At 29.0% G+C, this 17,887-nt stretch overlaps 1 protein-coding gene across 1 annotated transcript in view; it reads right to left on the reverse strand.

The window, feature by feature from the left end:
• Msp300 (Muscle-specific protein 300 kDa) overlaps positions 1-17,887 on the reverse strand; it is a gene marked incomplete in the record, with an annotated part of 315,787 nt that overhangs the window by 34,229 nt on the left and 263,671 nt on the right. The window contains 17 exon segments of the mRNA XM_067045109.1: positions 302-574; positions 1,710-1,862; positions 3,531-3,605; positions 4,918-5,113; positions 5,204-5,381; positions 6,464-6,713; positions 6,883-7,078; positions 7,235-7,549; positions 7,665-7,953; positions 8,030-8,189; positions 8,293-8,457; positions 8,545-8,706; positions 9,708-9,906; positions 9,992-10,131; positions 10,221-10,364; positions 11,660-14,864; positions 15,964-16,256. Coding sequence (XP_066901210.1) covers positions 302-574; positions 1,710-1,862; positions 3,531-3,605; positions 4,918-5,113; positions 5,204-5,381; positions 6,464-6,713; positions 6,883-7,078; positions 7,235-7,549; positions 7,665-7,953; positions 8,030-8,189; positions 8,293-8,457; positions 8,545-8,706; positions 9,708-9,906; positions 9,992-10,131; positions 10,221-10,364; positions 11,660-14,864; positions 15,964-16,256 — 6,393 coding nt within the window.

Consider the following 17,887-nt stretch of genomic DNA (forward strand, 5'->3'; position numbering starts at 1 on the left):
TACATGAGGAGATGTTTGGGGATGGGGTCAGTAAAGAACACAAAACGTTGGCACTATTAAATAAGTTTTTCAACTTATTTGTGTTAATCTCTTACCGCACCCCAACTCTCCTCTTCTCCTCATATGGATCATTTAATCAAATAAATATTCAAAACTTCTGTGAATGGATTGGAATTAATATTCTTTTATGTTATTTTAGTAAATATAAATATAATCCTGAGCATATAACAAAGCACAACATTATATTGATTTCAAGTATACTATCAGTGAAGGTATAGTAAGAAAACATCCAACCACTTACTTGATCACGACCGTTAACTGCAGTTGTAGTATACAACTTCTCTGCTGCATCATCAGTTGCATTCATAAGTGCTGTACCATTTGATTTCGCCTCTAGCAAAGAATACAATCTTTCACTTAGCGGTCCTAATTGACTCTGTGTACTGCCGCTGATTTCTCTCTTTATCTCTTCCAGTTCATTCTTCTGAGTATTAAGCCAATCAGATACTTCTTTGAATTTTGAGTAGAATGATTCATGGTCTGCCACTGCTTGTTCACACTTTTTAACTAATTCCTAATTGAATAAATAAATATGTTGATGAAAATAAAAAAAAAAAAACCTTGTACACAGAAATTGATAGTAAATATATTACAATTAATGGGAATAGAATAGAATATTAACACTAAACAGATTCTTCACATTAAAAAGGAACAGTGTCACTGATACAGTTGGAATTTGTAAGATTAAATTATTTTTTTAACAAAAGATTTGTTTTATCAATTTACTTGAATTTATATGTTTATATTGTAATAAAAAATTATTAAAGTTGAAGAAAATGAAACTATATACATAAAAATATAAAATAAGTAATATATTTGTATCACTGTAATATACTTATTTGAAGCTCATGTTTCTAAAAGTATATTTTCTAGATATAGCAATATATTTATACCTTAGATAGACTTTAGTTTATTTTTGTATAATTTTGTGATGTATAAAAATTAATAAATCAATCCTTTTAGATTAAAATAAATAGTTATATGCTATAATTCAAAATACCAATCATTTAGGCTTCATCCCCCCAGGCCAAATAATGCCTGAATCTTATTTTGTTTTATTAATAATGTCTTTTGCGCCATAAGCAATAACATTATTCCAATATTTTCAGAAATATTATTATTGAATTATAAACTATGCCGCTGTTTAATTAATAGTTTAATGCACCACATCAAGAAATGTGCGATGTATTAGGAAATATATCGCGCGAGGACTTAGACCTCCATGGTCTATTGCCCATTTAATAATAATAATAATAATTAATGCACACAGTAAAATAAAAAAATATATTATTAATAATGACTTTATGAATCTTGTTAATTGAAAGCACTTCTTTGGGTAGTTAAAATAATAATATAATATTTCATCCCATCTTAGGGATTAATTTCCATACTTTATTTTTGCACTTATTCAACAGTATTATTATTACAGAGAACAATAACATTAATTCTGTCCTATCGGTTTTTTTTTATATCTAAATCCAGTATTTAAAGAAAATAACCATTAAATAATTCATGATTATTTTAATTAAATTTATGGCAATATAAAACAAAAAGAATTTATTTTAAGACATTTTTTTAGAAGGGCTATATATAACTATTTTGAAACTCATGTAAAGTTATACTACATTATTTTAATAAGTAATTCTTACTTTGCATGTACTCTGAATAGCCTGAAATCTTGACGTTATCTGTTGAATGCTAACTGATATTTTCGAGTCGCTTGATTGTTCGGCAAGTTCCAATGACGTATTATTTAACTTCTCCAGGTCTTCTTCTTGAGGTCTCATACTTAATAATAGAGACTAGAAAAAATAATGAAGTTCTATTTATTAATTCAATAAATTAAAAAACAAAATGAAATGAAAAACTCAAAATTAATGCACAAGCATGAAATCTCTGGAGCTAAAATATTTGAACAACCCGTAAACATTTGTATTATTCGCCTTCTTTATAAACCAGATTGATGTTTCCTACTTGGGCAGCGCATATCCTTGGTTCAATATAAAGTTGTAAGATGGAATATAATAATTCCTGAAGAAATATTTAGTCTAAAAGGTTTAACTAATTTGTATCTATGATATTTGTGACTACAGCAAACTTTCGCTAATCCAGAATTTTATTAACTATTGATTTTGTTTTCCTTACGTAGTATTGTGCAAAAGTAGAATGTTTTAAGAATTAAAAAGTATCTATTACCCTTTTTTTATAAACAATTTTCTAGCCTTTTTTTTGAGCATATAAAGCATTTTTGTCTTTTAGTTCTACCATTTTTTTCCCTTATGTCTATTATTCTATTTGTTATTACTTAACCTGTTCATTCTATGTCTAATATTTATTATTCTATTTCTTTCTTTTTTATTTATTTATACTTATATTTTTACATCTTATTTATATTTTCTTTGGTCATTTTTGTATGATTTTTCACATATTTTTACATTCTATAATAGCTTACTTTATATTTCATATTATCTTATACTGTGTTAACAATATTTTTAGTTTTTATTTCTTCTTTTTAGCCCTGATGAAGCCCTGAAAAGTGGGGAGAAATTTTAGCTCTCACTAAATAAGTTTTTGTACTATTTGAGTTGTTTCTCGACTGCACCCGTCTTAGACTGCACTCGACTGGACCCGTGCGAACATCTTCTTTTTATTAATAACACACAGTCAATCAACAATTTTTCAATATTATGTTGTTATTTCCTGACTAATTCATTATTTCTGTTTATATGTTTAAGCCAGAAAACTCCAGTTAAAGAAGAATACAGAGTCAGTTCTAAACCTAAACTTGGACACAATAACATGTCAATGATACAAAAGAATCTGTTTTAGTATTATTACTGAAATATAAAAAACAACAATGTATAAAAGAAATTATACTCAAGAAATTCCAGAAAAATAATTAATAAAGATTTAAAAGAGGTTATACTACTAGGAATTAGAAATAGGAACTGAATTATTTTAATTTCAAAGGAGAAAACAAAGGAAATTATTTAACAATAACTATAAATAATAAAATACAACAAGCCATAAAACTAAATAAACAAATTTTCAACAAAAATCAATAAACTTAGAGTAAGCATCACTGTCTTACCTTTTTATGTTATAATTTTCTACTGTTTACTAATAGAAATTAAAAAAATATAAATACTTATGTTTAAACCTTTTGTGAGATACAATGATGAGGATAAACTAGTCATATATTTTTTGTAAGCAATCATATTTAACTAACGGACAACAAAAATTAAGGGCATGCAAAACCAAAAATAATAAATTAAAAAAAAATAAAAAAGCTGTAAAAAAAATGTTGATCTTAAACTAGTGAAATGAGTGAAGGTGAAGAAAGAGCTGACATGGAAGTGATTAAACTACAATTTGAGCATGCTCACATTGAAAAAGTGATATAATTTTTTTGGGTGTGTTATAATTTGAAAACTGAAGAAAAAAAAAATCCTGTGGCAATATGTTCTTACTTGTTCTAAATGATCAGCGAGAGAAATGACTTCTGTGATTTCTTTACAGTGAGAGTCGACCACTTTTAGGAGTTCCTGGGAAATTGATTGATGAAGACTGTTTACTTGAACCGGGAATATGGTAATTAAAAATAGAGGTTTCAAGTTAAAAAATTCACTTTTTTTTTTTTTTTTTAATAAAGCAAACATAGCAACGTTAAAAGAGATTTGGAAAAATTTAAATTCCCTAATTTCATTCATTTTTTTTTTCAATGAATTTAGATTCTTAGACTAATATATTTCCTTTTCAAAATTTTAATTCCATTATAATAAATAAAAGTTTAATTAATTTTAATGTCCAGTTGACTTTCAGAATTTTAATGAAGATTCTCACCAGATTCAAATAAATTAATTAGTACTTAATTAAATTAATTATTTCAAATAATTTTTTCCCTTGCTTGAAATAATTCTGTAATTAGCCAAATACTGATTCTCATTTACTTTTGGTAAACGCTGAGTGGAGATAAGTAAACACAAAATAATTTTTAAAAAGGGAAAAACAGTTTTATAAAAATGAATGTGTCATTTTGAAGGATGATGAGCTAAAAAAAACTTAGATAATGAAAAAGTATAGAGAATGACAATGGAAAATTAGTAGCTGGTGAGAAACTTATCCTAAATGAAACAGCAATGAACAATGTAGGGGATACTTATTTCATCTTAAATAGTGAAAAAAAAACAACATGAAAAGCAAGAATCCATCTGTTAGATTAATGAGTAATTATTTAAGATGGCTTTGAAATTTATGTATTGTATTGCAGTACAAAGCATAATTAAAATTAGTTTTGAGGACCTATGGAATAAATCTCAATATTCTCATGCTTATACAGGTTGGTAACTTAAAGATAATCTACTCTTTCTACTCTGGTTGAAGTATATATTGGTGTTAAGCCCAGAAAACAATAAATTAAATAAATTATAGAGAACCTCCTAATGAATAATAAAAAAATCCATTACATAGATTTTTAACTATGTAATATGTCTGGTTTTATATTAAACTTCTTATAAGTTTATAAAGAAAAGTTTAATTTTGCTAACTAAAGGAAAATAGGCATTTCTGTATTTTAAACATACAATTGAATTGACGGTTGCTTATTGATTATTAAAACATTCATAAATAATACTATACTATTTGAGAATAGTTCATTCTCAAAGCATGAGGCAAACTTAAATAAATATAGGACTAGTTAACTAATTTTAATTCATGTCATCAGGCTTATTGTTAACATATACTGATAAAAATAACCACATTACCTCTAAACAGTATAATCAATTAAAGTATACAAAATCATATCTGATTAAAAAGAAAAGAATTAATAAGATGATTGAAAAAAAAAATCATTATTACCTGATATTTGGCCAAATTAGAATGTTTCTCAGACAGTGTTGATACAGGAGTGTAACTTTTCAAGCTGAGTTCAGCTTCTTCCATCCATGTCTGAAGTTTCTCTAGTGATATTTGGTAGTCAGACCATTGGTTCATACGACTCTCTAGTTCCTGTATGACATCACTTACACCCAGCGTGATTTTATCAAATGAAAACCTGAAAGTATGAGAATAAAGAAAGTGTTTTGAAACCATCATAGAATTCATAATACATATTTCATTAAATACTTGTTTAATGCACACTTACTTGAGGTTAGTAACATCTCTATCCATTGTTTCTTTAGCTCTTACGGGTATCTTTGATTTATTTTGATTGACATGATCTTCGATTCCCTTCAGTTGCACAGTTCCTTCTATTAAATTATCTTTTATTTCTAAAACTTTACTTAATCGAGACTGGAGCATACTACGATTGCCACTGTAATCTGAAAAGATTTTACATCATGTAAGATAGAAAGAAAATATTATTTAATGAAAATTTGTACAATTAAAAACCAATAACTATATTTTACAAGTAGAGTGAGACCTCTCCTAAAAGTAACCCCTTCTTTCAGAAAATACTTGAGTGTCTTGGTCTAGAAGTATAGCAATTGAGACCACTTGCAATGAATACAGACAGTGAGAGATGAATTTACCCCTCTGAACAGACTCTTCAAAAATATTGGAAATTGAGAAAACCATATTCAATCGTTTTATTTTTATATAAATATGTTCGAATATTTAAATATGTATACATGTTGAATTTTATTTTTTAATTAATAATATCTAAAATCCGACTCCATTATTTTTCATCAAAGACTTTTTTTTTTAATTCTTCAATCTATGATTTCCAGTATAATAAGGAATTCCTAGTAAAGGATGAAATAGAAACACACTATTGATTACCACTGTATAATTTGTCAAGTTTACATATTTTCTCCTTTCCGCTCCATAGTTTTCACAGAAATCTCCATAACTTCTATTTTTCAAATATTATGTTTATAAATATAGCATAAAATTGTATTATCAAACTTGTTTTGATACACACACGTACACAGTTGAGATATTCGAAATATTTAACAAAGGGTTCGCTAGCAGAAAATTTTTCCTTAACAATTTTTTTTGGAGTTTTCTCAGAAACTCTGAACGGTCTAAGGCTCTAGTACAGTAATATTACAGGTATAATACATATGCATTTTAAAAGAAACAAAACCCCACTCAACTGATACATGTTACATTTATTTAACAAGGTTTGGAAAGCTTTATAAATCTTAACAATGGGTCCGCCCAAACTTGTGCTAACCTGCGCAATATCACTATTGCATGTACATAGTATTCATTTTTTAATAACCACATGTTACCCATACTCAAAGAACAACCCTGTCCAATAGCAAGAGGTTTCATTCTATATAACTGATACATCATGTTCTTATAATGTACATGTACATACATTATGTACTTATGAACAATTTTTTAATTTTTCAAATTAAAATAATTTAATAATTATAAATGATTAAATAAAATTTACCAGTACAAGTCGCGAGTCTATCCTTAATTTGATTCTGAAAATCCAAATGCTGTTTTTGAAGATCACTGAAAACTTGGACTGCATCTGAGTATTCCTCGAGCTGTGTGATGGAACCAAGAAGCTGATCTATTAGGCTTTCGTACCGAGGGCTGAGAGTTTTTAATTCTGGTGTTTCATCACCAACAGCAGCTGCTTTTTCTAAGACGCTTTCAATAATTCTTTTGTGAGAAAATACCTCTTGTAAGGAAGCCTGAAAGAGAACGGTTCAATAAATGATGGGCAAGATTTTCAATTGAAATTGATCATTAAACATGCTGTCACATCTATAATGAATCTTATGTATTTAATTTTTCAGATTAGGAACAAGACACAAAATATTTTGACTGTGTATTTCAAAACACATTCAAAGGGTTATTTACCTTCTGACGAAGAAGTTTTGATCTGATATCATTCGGGGATGTTAATGTAAAAATGCTGTCATGTTTCAGGTGTTTTTCCATTTGATCAAGCCAAGATAAAACCTGAGCCAAGCTTTCTTGATAAGTGTTCCACTGCAACGACTGAGCATCAACTAACTTCTGTTGAGCTTTTACTCCTTCCTCGAGAGCTTCCCATCTTTAGGATAAGAAAAAAATTAAGAAGAAAAGACAATATTTTGAAACTACATACAATATTTTGCAACAAATATCTTTTAAAATATAAATGAACTTTGAATTGAAAAATCGGTATACACAAGGTTTAGTATACATAAAATCTTTTTTTATTCATTACCTCGAGCGTATTTTCCTCAGTTGCTGTCTGATGAGTTCTCTTCCGTTTGCTGCAGTGTCAGGATGGAGCCTGTCACCGACTGTGCCCAAATTGGAAAGCCTGCTATGACCCTGTTCGATCTCAGTAGCAAGACCTTTCAACAGACCAGATTTTTTAGCTAATCCTTCCGCAACTTCTACATTTTTCAGCCTTTCTTCTAAACCTTCAAGCCAATTATCTGTTTCGGTTAATTTTGAATTGAAGATTTTATGATCTTCAACAACACTTTGACAGCGATTAATAACTTCTTTGCTCAAAACGTGAAGTAACTGGTACCTGCCAGAAAATTGTGACAAAAAAAATTAATATCTATGAGATTAAACTCAGGGAGGGGAGGTTCAGTCGAAATAAATCGATTAATTTCTATACAATATATAAATAAATATTTTACCTATTACTGATTTGAGAAATAAGAGGCTTTATACGATCTACTCCGCTGGAAGACAGTAAAGCATTAGAATCATCAACAAAAGAATCAATTTTGACCTCATGATCAGTTATTTCATCACGCATTTGTTTATATGATTCCAGCTGCTCCTGTTTCTCTTCAAGAGTAGCTCGAGGTTGTTGATTTCTAAAAGCTGCTTCAACAGTACGAAACCATTTAGTATGATTTTCGAGCTCTTCTTCAAACTTCAACCACTGTGCTATGGTAGCATCGAGATTTTTCTCTATGTTACCTATGGGAGAAAGAAAAATGCATGATATGATAATTTGAAATATTTTTTATTAATGGATTAAAATCACAATACTTACTAGCATAATCAATAAGTTTTTCATGATTGGTTTCTAATTTATTTCTCTCTTTATCAATGAGTGACTGTCCTTTTTTAGTTGTCGCCTTCCTAGTGATACATGCTAAGGATTTGAGTTCAGTTTGTTTTGAATTTCCTTCCATCAATTCTTCTTTTAAAATCTGCAATAAAGGATTAAATCCCATCAAGATCTCAATTTCTGAATATATACAAAATATTTAAAATGGAAGGTTTTTCTTAAACCAATCATCAAGCAATAGTTACCTTGACATGTTCCAATCTCTTCTGAAGATCAGGTTTTTCACCAGTGCAGTCATCACATTGGTTTAGTTTTTCTTTTTCACTTTCGATCCAATCCCTTAAATTTTGACATTTCACACAAAATTCATTATGGTTGTCAACATTTGTCTCTAATGTACCAAGGAGATCCTTAAAAAGAAACAAGTATCAATGCAATATCAGTTTAATAAATAAAAATTCCTTCATTATAATGGAATATAACTTCTTGTACCCTACCTGAGATTTCGAAACAATGTTATCAAACAGTTCTTGAATCGAATTCAAATAAACATTAAGAGTAGTATCTTTGGTCTGATCGACTAATTGTTTAGCTTTATCGCAAACAGAGGTAACAAGTGGATGGTTCGCTAAAATTTCTTGATGCATGATTTTATGGTTCTGAAACAATTAAGAATTATAAAAAATATATAAAAAGAAACACCATCTTAATTGATTTAGAATGTTAAACTTTTGATATTACTTAATAATATTTAAATATAGAAGTAAATATTTATTATTAACCTTTAAAAATAAAAATAAAAATTATCAAAGCCATTATTGTATCCATAATTGTTATGGCTAGTAATGAGACTGTGGTAACTTTAAATAGATAGAGTTTAATGAATGATGATTTAATTCTTCTATGTATTAATTTCTTTTATATACATAAAAGAATACACCAAATTATTTTTAAGGGTGAAGAAAGAAACTAAGAAAACGCTGTAGATTATTTAAAATACAGCAGGCTTTTGTTCAGTGAATTTTATGGATGTAAAGGTTTTATTTATGTGTGACAGAAATCAACACAGATCATCGCTAACTAGTTTTAGACTCCAGAATTAAGATTCTAAGAACTAAGAATAGGAAGACATATGAACAGCTACAAAGTCAAGATAGAAGAGAAGGAAATGGGATAGAGCAAACTCTGAGCTAAATAGATATGGAGGAGAATCCATTTGACCCTTGATCATGCTAACACATTTAAGAAGATTGTCTTAAGAATTGCAGAAAAAGTGCTTGGAAAGAAAAATATCAACATGTCTAGGCATCCTTCCCTCAAGTATGGAAGAAACACCTACAGATTAACAACCCAGATTATATGATCATTTACAAAGAAAAAAAAGAGAGAAAAAGTGAGCAGTGAATATAGCTAAATTTAGAGAAGAGCTCTAAACAAGCTAGACAGAGGATAAAAGGAACTTTTGGAGCACCATGAAGACATTATGTGGGAAATATGGAAAGCAGGTCGAGTGTGATCCTGACTGAATCACATCCTTGCATAACCAATATACAGAAACAGTACTGCCTTACTTAATACTGAATCCAAGAACCTTCATGGTTTTTAGTGGTAGAGGTTTTTAAAGGTATTAAAATATAACAAATGAATAAATAATGCTTACTTGAAGTTGGGCTCTCTTTTCTTGTAATGTTCCCTTTAATTCTGTATGTGCTAGCATCGCTTTCTCTACTTCTTTAAGCCATTTAGTCAATTGTTCTTGACTTAAGGTGAATTCTGCAAATTGTACAAGACATTGTTCCAAAATTTGCAATGATTCCTGTAAATTTTCTGAGAGAGCTTCCCATAAACTTCGCAAATCTCTGTAACAAAAATCAATAGGACATTAATTTAAATATTCTAAATTCTCACAAGTTAACTAATCGATTTGAAAAAGTTAATTCATACCGTAGTTGCTGTCTTATTATTTCCCTTCCATCTGGTGAAGTGTGGCTGTATAATTTTTCTCCTAAATCTAAAATACTTTCATATTTTCCACTCTCCCTTGACTTCAGGTCGGATAAGTCTCGTACCTTCTTTTGTTTCTCCTAAAATAGTGATTTGTTTGGTTTAAGCTCTCACTCTTAAAACCTGTAAAATTTATTGTAAAAAAATGTATACAAAAATACATTTTTACCTGTAATTCATTCAAATTGCCAACTATCTGATTATGCTGTTTTAATTCTTCATGAGCAGTGTTCAACTTGTCGAGGAAGTCTTTATATGCTGTGTCAAAAGCTAAATGTTCTTTGGCATATTGTTCATATCGCAGAAGCATTTCCTAAAATAAATAAAACACTATAAAAATGGGAGTAACATAATGATTTATTTCATTAATACCCCAACCTCTCACAGTTAAAACTTTAAGAGAGTTTTGTATATCCAATTCAATCACATCTCATTTGAATGTAAACTATTTAAAAATTATTGTTAATAATTTTTTTATTCAGATATTAATAATTGAGTTGATCAGCACAAAAAAAGGTTAATGTTAACCAAAGTTGGGCATTATTCCAACAAAAAAATGACTAAATTTGTTGTCGACATTTTATTCATGAATTTTAAACATGAATAAAATTGTGTTCAATTAAAAAAAATCTAAAAAATCCGAATACAAAAAAAAATCGTAGATTTTCAACTAAAATTGCAATCGAATAACAAATTAGTTGAATAAAATTGAGTAATAATAATGTATTTATAGTTGTTTTTATGAAGAACAACTCATGGATTTAACAAGGTGCTATTATCACTAGATAGATTACTATTATGGCATCATACATTTGTAAAATGATAGCATTTTCATTTTCTGCATCCAAAAAAAAAAATTTAAAGGGACTCTAATGACTGCTCAAATAGCCCTTAGTCGTGAATATTTTTTTTCTAATAAAAATGTATTGGTCATCCTTCAATCCAATAATTTTTGCCTAATTCTGATGTTAACAAATATGTAATCTTATGATCACTGAAGGGAAATGGATTTTTTCTCATGTTTTTCCTCAATTATTTGGTGAGGTTTTTTTTCCTCACAAAAATTTAGAAGTAAACTTATCATTCTGAGATTAACATTACACAATGTTTTGATAGTTTGGTATTGAAACCAAGAGTAGATAACTATTTCAAGTACAATAGTATAAATATTGTTAAGCATAACTATAATCTCAACACATAATATTTTGAGCCAATTAAAAACAGAAAATAATAATGATCTTTTAAAAATGTTATTCAGTATTTAAATTTTTAATATTATTGGCTTTAAAAGCTAAATTCTGGTTCATCATGATACACTCTTTAATTTCTCAAATCAGCAATAATTTACACGTTGACTCATTCCGTAATTTAGAATATCATTTAATGTTTGTTAAAGTTGAAGTTGAAGATAAAAAAAACAGTGTTCATTAACGAAAAAAGGACACAATTCTACTTAAACTCAACAAGATGATATAAAGAACCAGTAGTATTATTTAAGATCAATCAGAAAATCAGATCAATCAATAAAAGACCATTAATAAATTCTTATGATATTTTCTCTAGCATAGTTAATTATTTGAATTAAGGAAAACCAATTTTAAATCTAACCTTGGATTGATTTTTGAGTGCTTGATATCTCAAAGCAGTTTTTGAAACCCTATCGGCCAATTCAGCATCAGCTTCTACCGATGATGCAACAAGAGATGAAAATTCATCAGCTTTATTTTTCACTTCATCATCTAGTGACTTCAGTTTTTCCAAATGGGCCTCCTTAGCAGCGTAGGTACTTTTCAGACTTTGGTCTTTTACCTGCATTTCTTTAGTTTGTACCCATTTGGCCAGGTCTTCTAAATCTTTAATTAATTTATCCCATTTATTGCAAAGCTGTTTTAGTTTGGTTACATTATTCATACAACGATTCAGGAAGAGCCTCCATGCATCCTTGTGCTCGTCAAGCTCCAAAATAATGCTTTCATGGCCTACTTGATCTGTTTCTTTCAATACACTTTCAAGCAATTGGTCGCATGTTTGTATTAGACTTTCTCCATCATCTTTATGTAAAAGAAGATTTTCTATTATTACAAGCTTTCCTTCATTACCATCTTTATCAGAAATAGCCTCTTCACTAATGAGGATCCTAAGGAAATCTCGAGATTTCTCCAATGCGGCAAGAAAATTTTCATGATTTGAAACATGCTTTTCTGAAGCACTAACTAATTCATTAGATTTCTCTAAAAGGGAATTATACTTTGCTAAAATTTCACTTAATTTTCCACCAGATTCTTCATCAGCAAAAGCCCCAGCTTTTTCTTCTAATTGCTTGAATATATTTTGATGAGTAATGATATCTTGTTGCAAGTTGCGATAATGATGAAGAGCGATTTTTTTGTCTTGCAAATTAGGTTGTAAAGAGTGATATTCGTTCACTTTCTTCTCAGTTTCAGAAAGCCATTGAAGAAGTTGAGTGAAACAGTCATCAAATGAATTTCTTTTCAATAGAGCACCTTCAATGGTTTTAGAAATAGCATTGGCTTGATCAATTAAAGTTTCAGAAGAGTCTCTCAAATTTCTCAGTTCATTTCTTATATCTTCCCGATTATCAGGGGTTATTTCGACAAACAAAGCCTCACCAGACTGAATAGCATTGTTTAAAAGAGCATGCCCTTTGTCCCGGTTACTGTTGAAAGATTTCAAGTCTTCTAGAAGTTCTTTGTAAATTTGCGTGGTTACACGCGACTTCAGCCTTTCTTTGATGCCATCTAAAGTTCTGCTAGAAGTACTGATCCAATTTTGAGCAGCTATCAGTGCATCATGGTATAAATCAAAATTGCTTTTTACTGAATTCAACCTGTCGCTGTAACTTGACACTGATTTCAATATTGTTTGATATTTTGACTTTAAAGCAGCAATTTGATGACTAGTTCTTGTATTGTCACAATTTTCACCTAGCTGTTTGTTCACCTCATCTATTTCAGATAATAATGGTTCGATTTTGTCCAGCTGTTTCTTAATGGGTTCTAACTCCTTGATTTTGGTCGATATGGTACATAGATCAGTATGAGTTAGGCTTTGGGCTTTCACATTATTTTCTACTTCTTTGAGCCAGTTATTTAATTTATCAAACTTGTGTTCATATTTTTCCCAGAGAGACAAAAATTGTTTTAAGTTTTCATGACATTTAGCATAGTCTCTATTGGTTTCTTCCAAGTTATTAGAAAGTTGCTGTTGCTCTGTTTGAAAATCTTCACCCTCTTTTCCGCATCCTACATCCATCAGCATTTGTAAAGAAATTTGAAGATTATTTTTACTCTCATTACATTCTTTTAATCCAGGTTCTAAATCTAAAAGAGAAGATAATTTAGCTTCCAAGCTATTCTTATCATTTTCAATCTCTGGGAAGCACCAAACAATCTTTTCCTTGTAATTGGAAATAGATCTTTTTAAGGCAGATAGCTTTTCATTATGATATTTAATTAAATAGTTCATAAGATTGGACTCGACTTTATCAGCTTGTAATACAATATCCCCATATCGTTTTTGAAGGACGGAGATTTCTTTACCAATTGCAGGATTAGAAAAGTTGGGATAATCTTTAGTGATATCATGAAACTCGCTTTCAATTGTACATACATCAAATCCTTTTAGAGCATCTTTTAAAGAACGACAAAGTTTTAGTCTTTCTAAAATAACAGGAATTTCACCATTCAAATTATCGCACTTAGCAATTTTCTCTCGAATACTGCTAATTTTATTATTTGCCTGTTTCACCATGTCTTTTACCTTATTTTCACTTTCTGAATATGATTTCATATTATTATTTATTTGACTATAAAGTTTTTCAACTGAATCAAATTTTCCTTGAATCATTGTTTCCATCGACTGGATGTTTGGAACATACTCAATATCATAAGATAGCGCAAGCTGTTTTCCTTTTTCTGAGATGTTTTCTTTAAGCTGTTTGTACTCCGGATATTCATTTTCATAAAGACGCATAACTAAATTCACCGATTCAGTATCAGAGGGCGTCTCTATGCAGCTTTGTAAGGACTGATGCATATTGTCTAACCAATCGCATAATTTTTCCTTGACTTCATCAACCTGTTTCCAAATGACTGCTTGTGATTCTAGATCTTGAAGCTTCGCCATCGTATTATCAGCAGTTTCTTTCCAATCTGCTTTTAGTTTTGAAAGGTTATTTTCTACATCATTTGTGCTAAAATTGGGTAATGTTTTAGCATACTTGATTATCATCTGTGATTTGTTTTCCATCCTGCCGATGAGAACTTTGCTATCGTCTAATGTATCTAAAGCTTTGCGACACTTATCATAGGATGTAGCAGTAGATGCAAGATCACTCGGAACTGTCATGCCTTCAATAGTCATTTTGACACTTTCTATTGAATCATGACAATTTTCCTGCATGTTCTTAAAATCAACCCAAGCATTAAGCATATCATTTAGGACAATTTTATATTCCTTAATTCTCTCTGAAACTTTGTCCCAGTTTAAATCTATGGAAGCTAGAATATTTTGAATGGTTGCAGCATTTTTCTTATCTTCATTTAATAATATATGCCCTTTGCTAAACAAGTGATCTTTATCAACTGCATTAGCTTTATGTTTTTCATTTATATCATCAAGAATTTTTATTGATTCTTCCAATTGTGAACAATTCGAAGGTGTTAAGAATAATTCTTCGATAGCACTCTGTGAATTCAAAATTTCTGATGATAAATGTTCCTGATTTTGTTGGAAACTGTGCCACAGTTCTCCTAACTTGTTGGCTACTTCTTTTTTCGATTCCAATTGTGCCCTGAAAACAAAAGATTTTTTTTAATGAGTATGTTTTAGTGGGAACCTCTAGAAGAAAACAGAAATTAACAGAATTATGTATAATTATACAATTAAAACCAAAGAGTTTTATATTAACATGTTAGTTTTATAAATAAATTTTTTAAGTTCTATAAGTATAAAGTTAGGATCTGCTAAAAAATTATAGATCCATTTTCTAATAAAATGAAATTTAAATATTATTCTCAAAGATAATACAAACTATAAATTAAATATAAACTTTAAGTTATTAGGGATGGGCCCTTTAAACCGAAGATTCATTGGCCCTAAGCAAAATAAAAACATAAAAATAAATAAATAATCTCATCTCTACTATAAATAATGCTAATGGGAATAAAACATAACAGTTTAAATATCACTAATAACCATTTGCTATCAGCACAAGAAAGATATGATTTAATAACAAATTCTGAAAACTATGTATCAAAATATACAGGGTGTTTTGGAGTTATATATGTCGAAACTGGTAATATGAATTAAGGATCTTAAAACAAGAAAAAATAAATCCTTATGAAGGTATGTTCCCTATGAAGGTATGTTCGTTCATACATTGTACAGGAAATATTCACGTCTAAATATTTTCATTGTTATGAATTATTCTTTATTTAAGGTGAAATGAAACAAAAAGTGCAATGCAAACTCTTTCAAATAAATTAATATTTTATGAAGAAGGATAATTGAAACTTGCAAAACAATAACACATATCCATTTCCGTTCAACCACTGGTGCTGTGGAAGAAAGAAGCTGAACTCTCTTAATCCTGAATATAACCACTTTGAACAACATTTAATATGAATATTAATGTTTGTATTTTATTAATAAAGTAGTTGGAACACATATTAATTTATTTATAATGACTTAAACGATGCACAATAATGAAAATACGCAGTTGTAAATATCTCCTAAACAAAGCATTAACAGACATACCTTCATAGTGAATTTTTTTCTTTTTTTGAGATCTTGAATTCCTACTTTAATTAGGACACTTAATGCTAATACCTTGTATAAGTCTTATTTTAGTTATAATAACATACGGTATATTGATAAAATATATTACTCACCTTATACGATGGACTTTATTAAACAATTCTTTTATCATTTCTGAAGGCATTGGATGAATGACAGTAACTTTAGACTCAATTATAAGATGTTCGACTGTATTAGCAGCATCATTCCAAGCAGCTAGTTCTTCTTCAACACTTTCTAGTTTTTTCTCTACTTCTTCTAGAGGGCAATTGGTCTCCAATTGATGAGAAATATGATCTATAACTTCAGCTCCAGATTTAACCCATATAATTACTTCACGCCATTTTTCTACAACTCCTCTTTGTAGTTCAACTTTCATCATCAATTCCTAGAAAAAAGATAAATTGTATGATGTTGATAAATGAAAATAAACATAATGTTTTTTAATGAAGAAATATTATTCAATGACTGGAAAAAATAAATCTAATTTTGAAATAATAAAAACATTTTTACAATCTTATAATATTTGTAGAGAGAAAATCTCTATTACAACACCCCATAATTCCATTGGGCGTCTGAAAAGGAAAGGGACCTTGGAATTCCTAACATAGCAATTTTATCGTCAGATTGTAATAAGCATCTTGCCAAATTTCATTTACAGGAGAATCCCAATTATACATTCGTCAATCATAAATATCGTAAATAATTCGGACTAATTTTGAATTTATTAAAAATGTAATTTTTATAATTTTTTTTTCCCCCACCCACTTTGTAACGTATTATTTCACTGCTTAAACATTTTCAAAAGCCATTTGTCGTCACCCTCTCACACGCTTTCTTCCTCTAAATATTTTCTACGTTTTATTTCTTATCCACTCATAATGTTTCCTCTTAAAAACACTTAGTCATTATTGTAATGTATTTTCTAATTCGGAGTTTGGCCGTTCTCGGCGCAGAATACCACTTGGCAGTTAGATTTCAAGCTAACAAATTCGTTTTATTCTCCTTTTTCCCTATCTTTATTTTACCACCCCTTCTTTTCTCTTTCCCTTCTGTTATTAGTTATGTTCACCATATATTATTATTGTTGTTTTCAAAATATAATTTTTTTCTATTCATTTCTTTTGTTAAAGTTTACTTATTTTTTGCATCTTTATCAATTATTATGGTTACATATATTTTCTTTCTCTCAATTTTATTTTTGTTTCCATATTTTAATTTTTAAATTATTAATAACTAATATATACATATTTCTTTGCATTATATAACTTCATTTTTATTTTATTTCCTTAATTATGTTATTTTACCTACTTATTCAATTACCTATGTATACATTTGATTTTCCACTTCTCATCACTTAATTTTATTAATTCCATTCTGTAAAATTATTCACTTTATGTCATTCTGTTTATGTTTTCTATATTCAATGGTTGTTATCTTGTTCTGTTCTTAGCACTGATGAAGGCTAGAAATTCTAGCCGAAACGTTAGCACGATTAAATAAGTTATATCAACTTATTTTTGTTTTATTTTGACCACACCCATCTTCTCCTCGTACAGACTAATTTTGATTTTTTACTAATCTAATCTTGATTTTTGTTCTGTTTCAATACGTAATTTATTTTAACTAATGATAAATTGTTTCCAAAAGTAGACAGTTCTGTCAAATCAACATTTTAAAAATAAATTTCCCGGGGGAAATTTCCCGAAACGTTGTTGCTGATGATATGAAATAAATTATTGTATTTGAAATAAGAAAGAATTGTGTCATTCACTAAATCCAGTTTAATCCCATAAGACTCTTCCAGTAAAAGATCATTAAGTTTTTAATATAAATGATTTTCTTCTATAATAATTCTTAATAATAACTTTTCAAAAATATAATGAGGTTTGTTAGAAAACTCCTCATATATGCTGTTACAAGCTGAAGAATTTGTAGTTATGTTAAAAACAAGTTATCTGAATGTCAAGGATATGATACCATGGACGTAACATTGGTAGTTTAGATTGGATTTCCTCA

Source organism: Halyomorpha halys, unplaced genomic scaffold (assembly GCF_000696795.3).
Source record: "Halyomorpha halys isolate HHAL.00 unplaced genomic scaffold, Hhal_1.1 Scaffold618.1, whole genome shotgun sequence".
In the NCBI taxonomy this organism is placed as follows: Eukaryota; Metazoa; Arthropoda; class Insecta; order Hemiptera; family Pentatomidae; genus Halyomorpha; species Halyomorpha halys.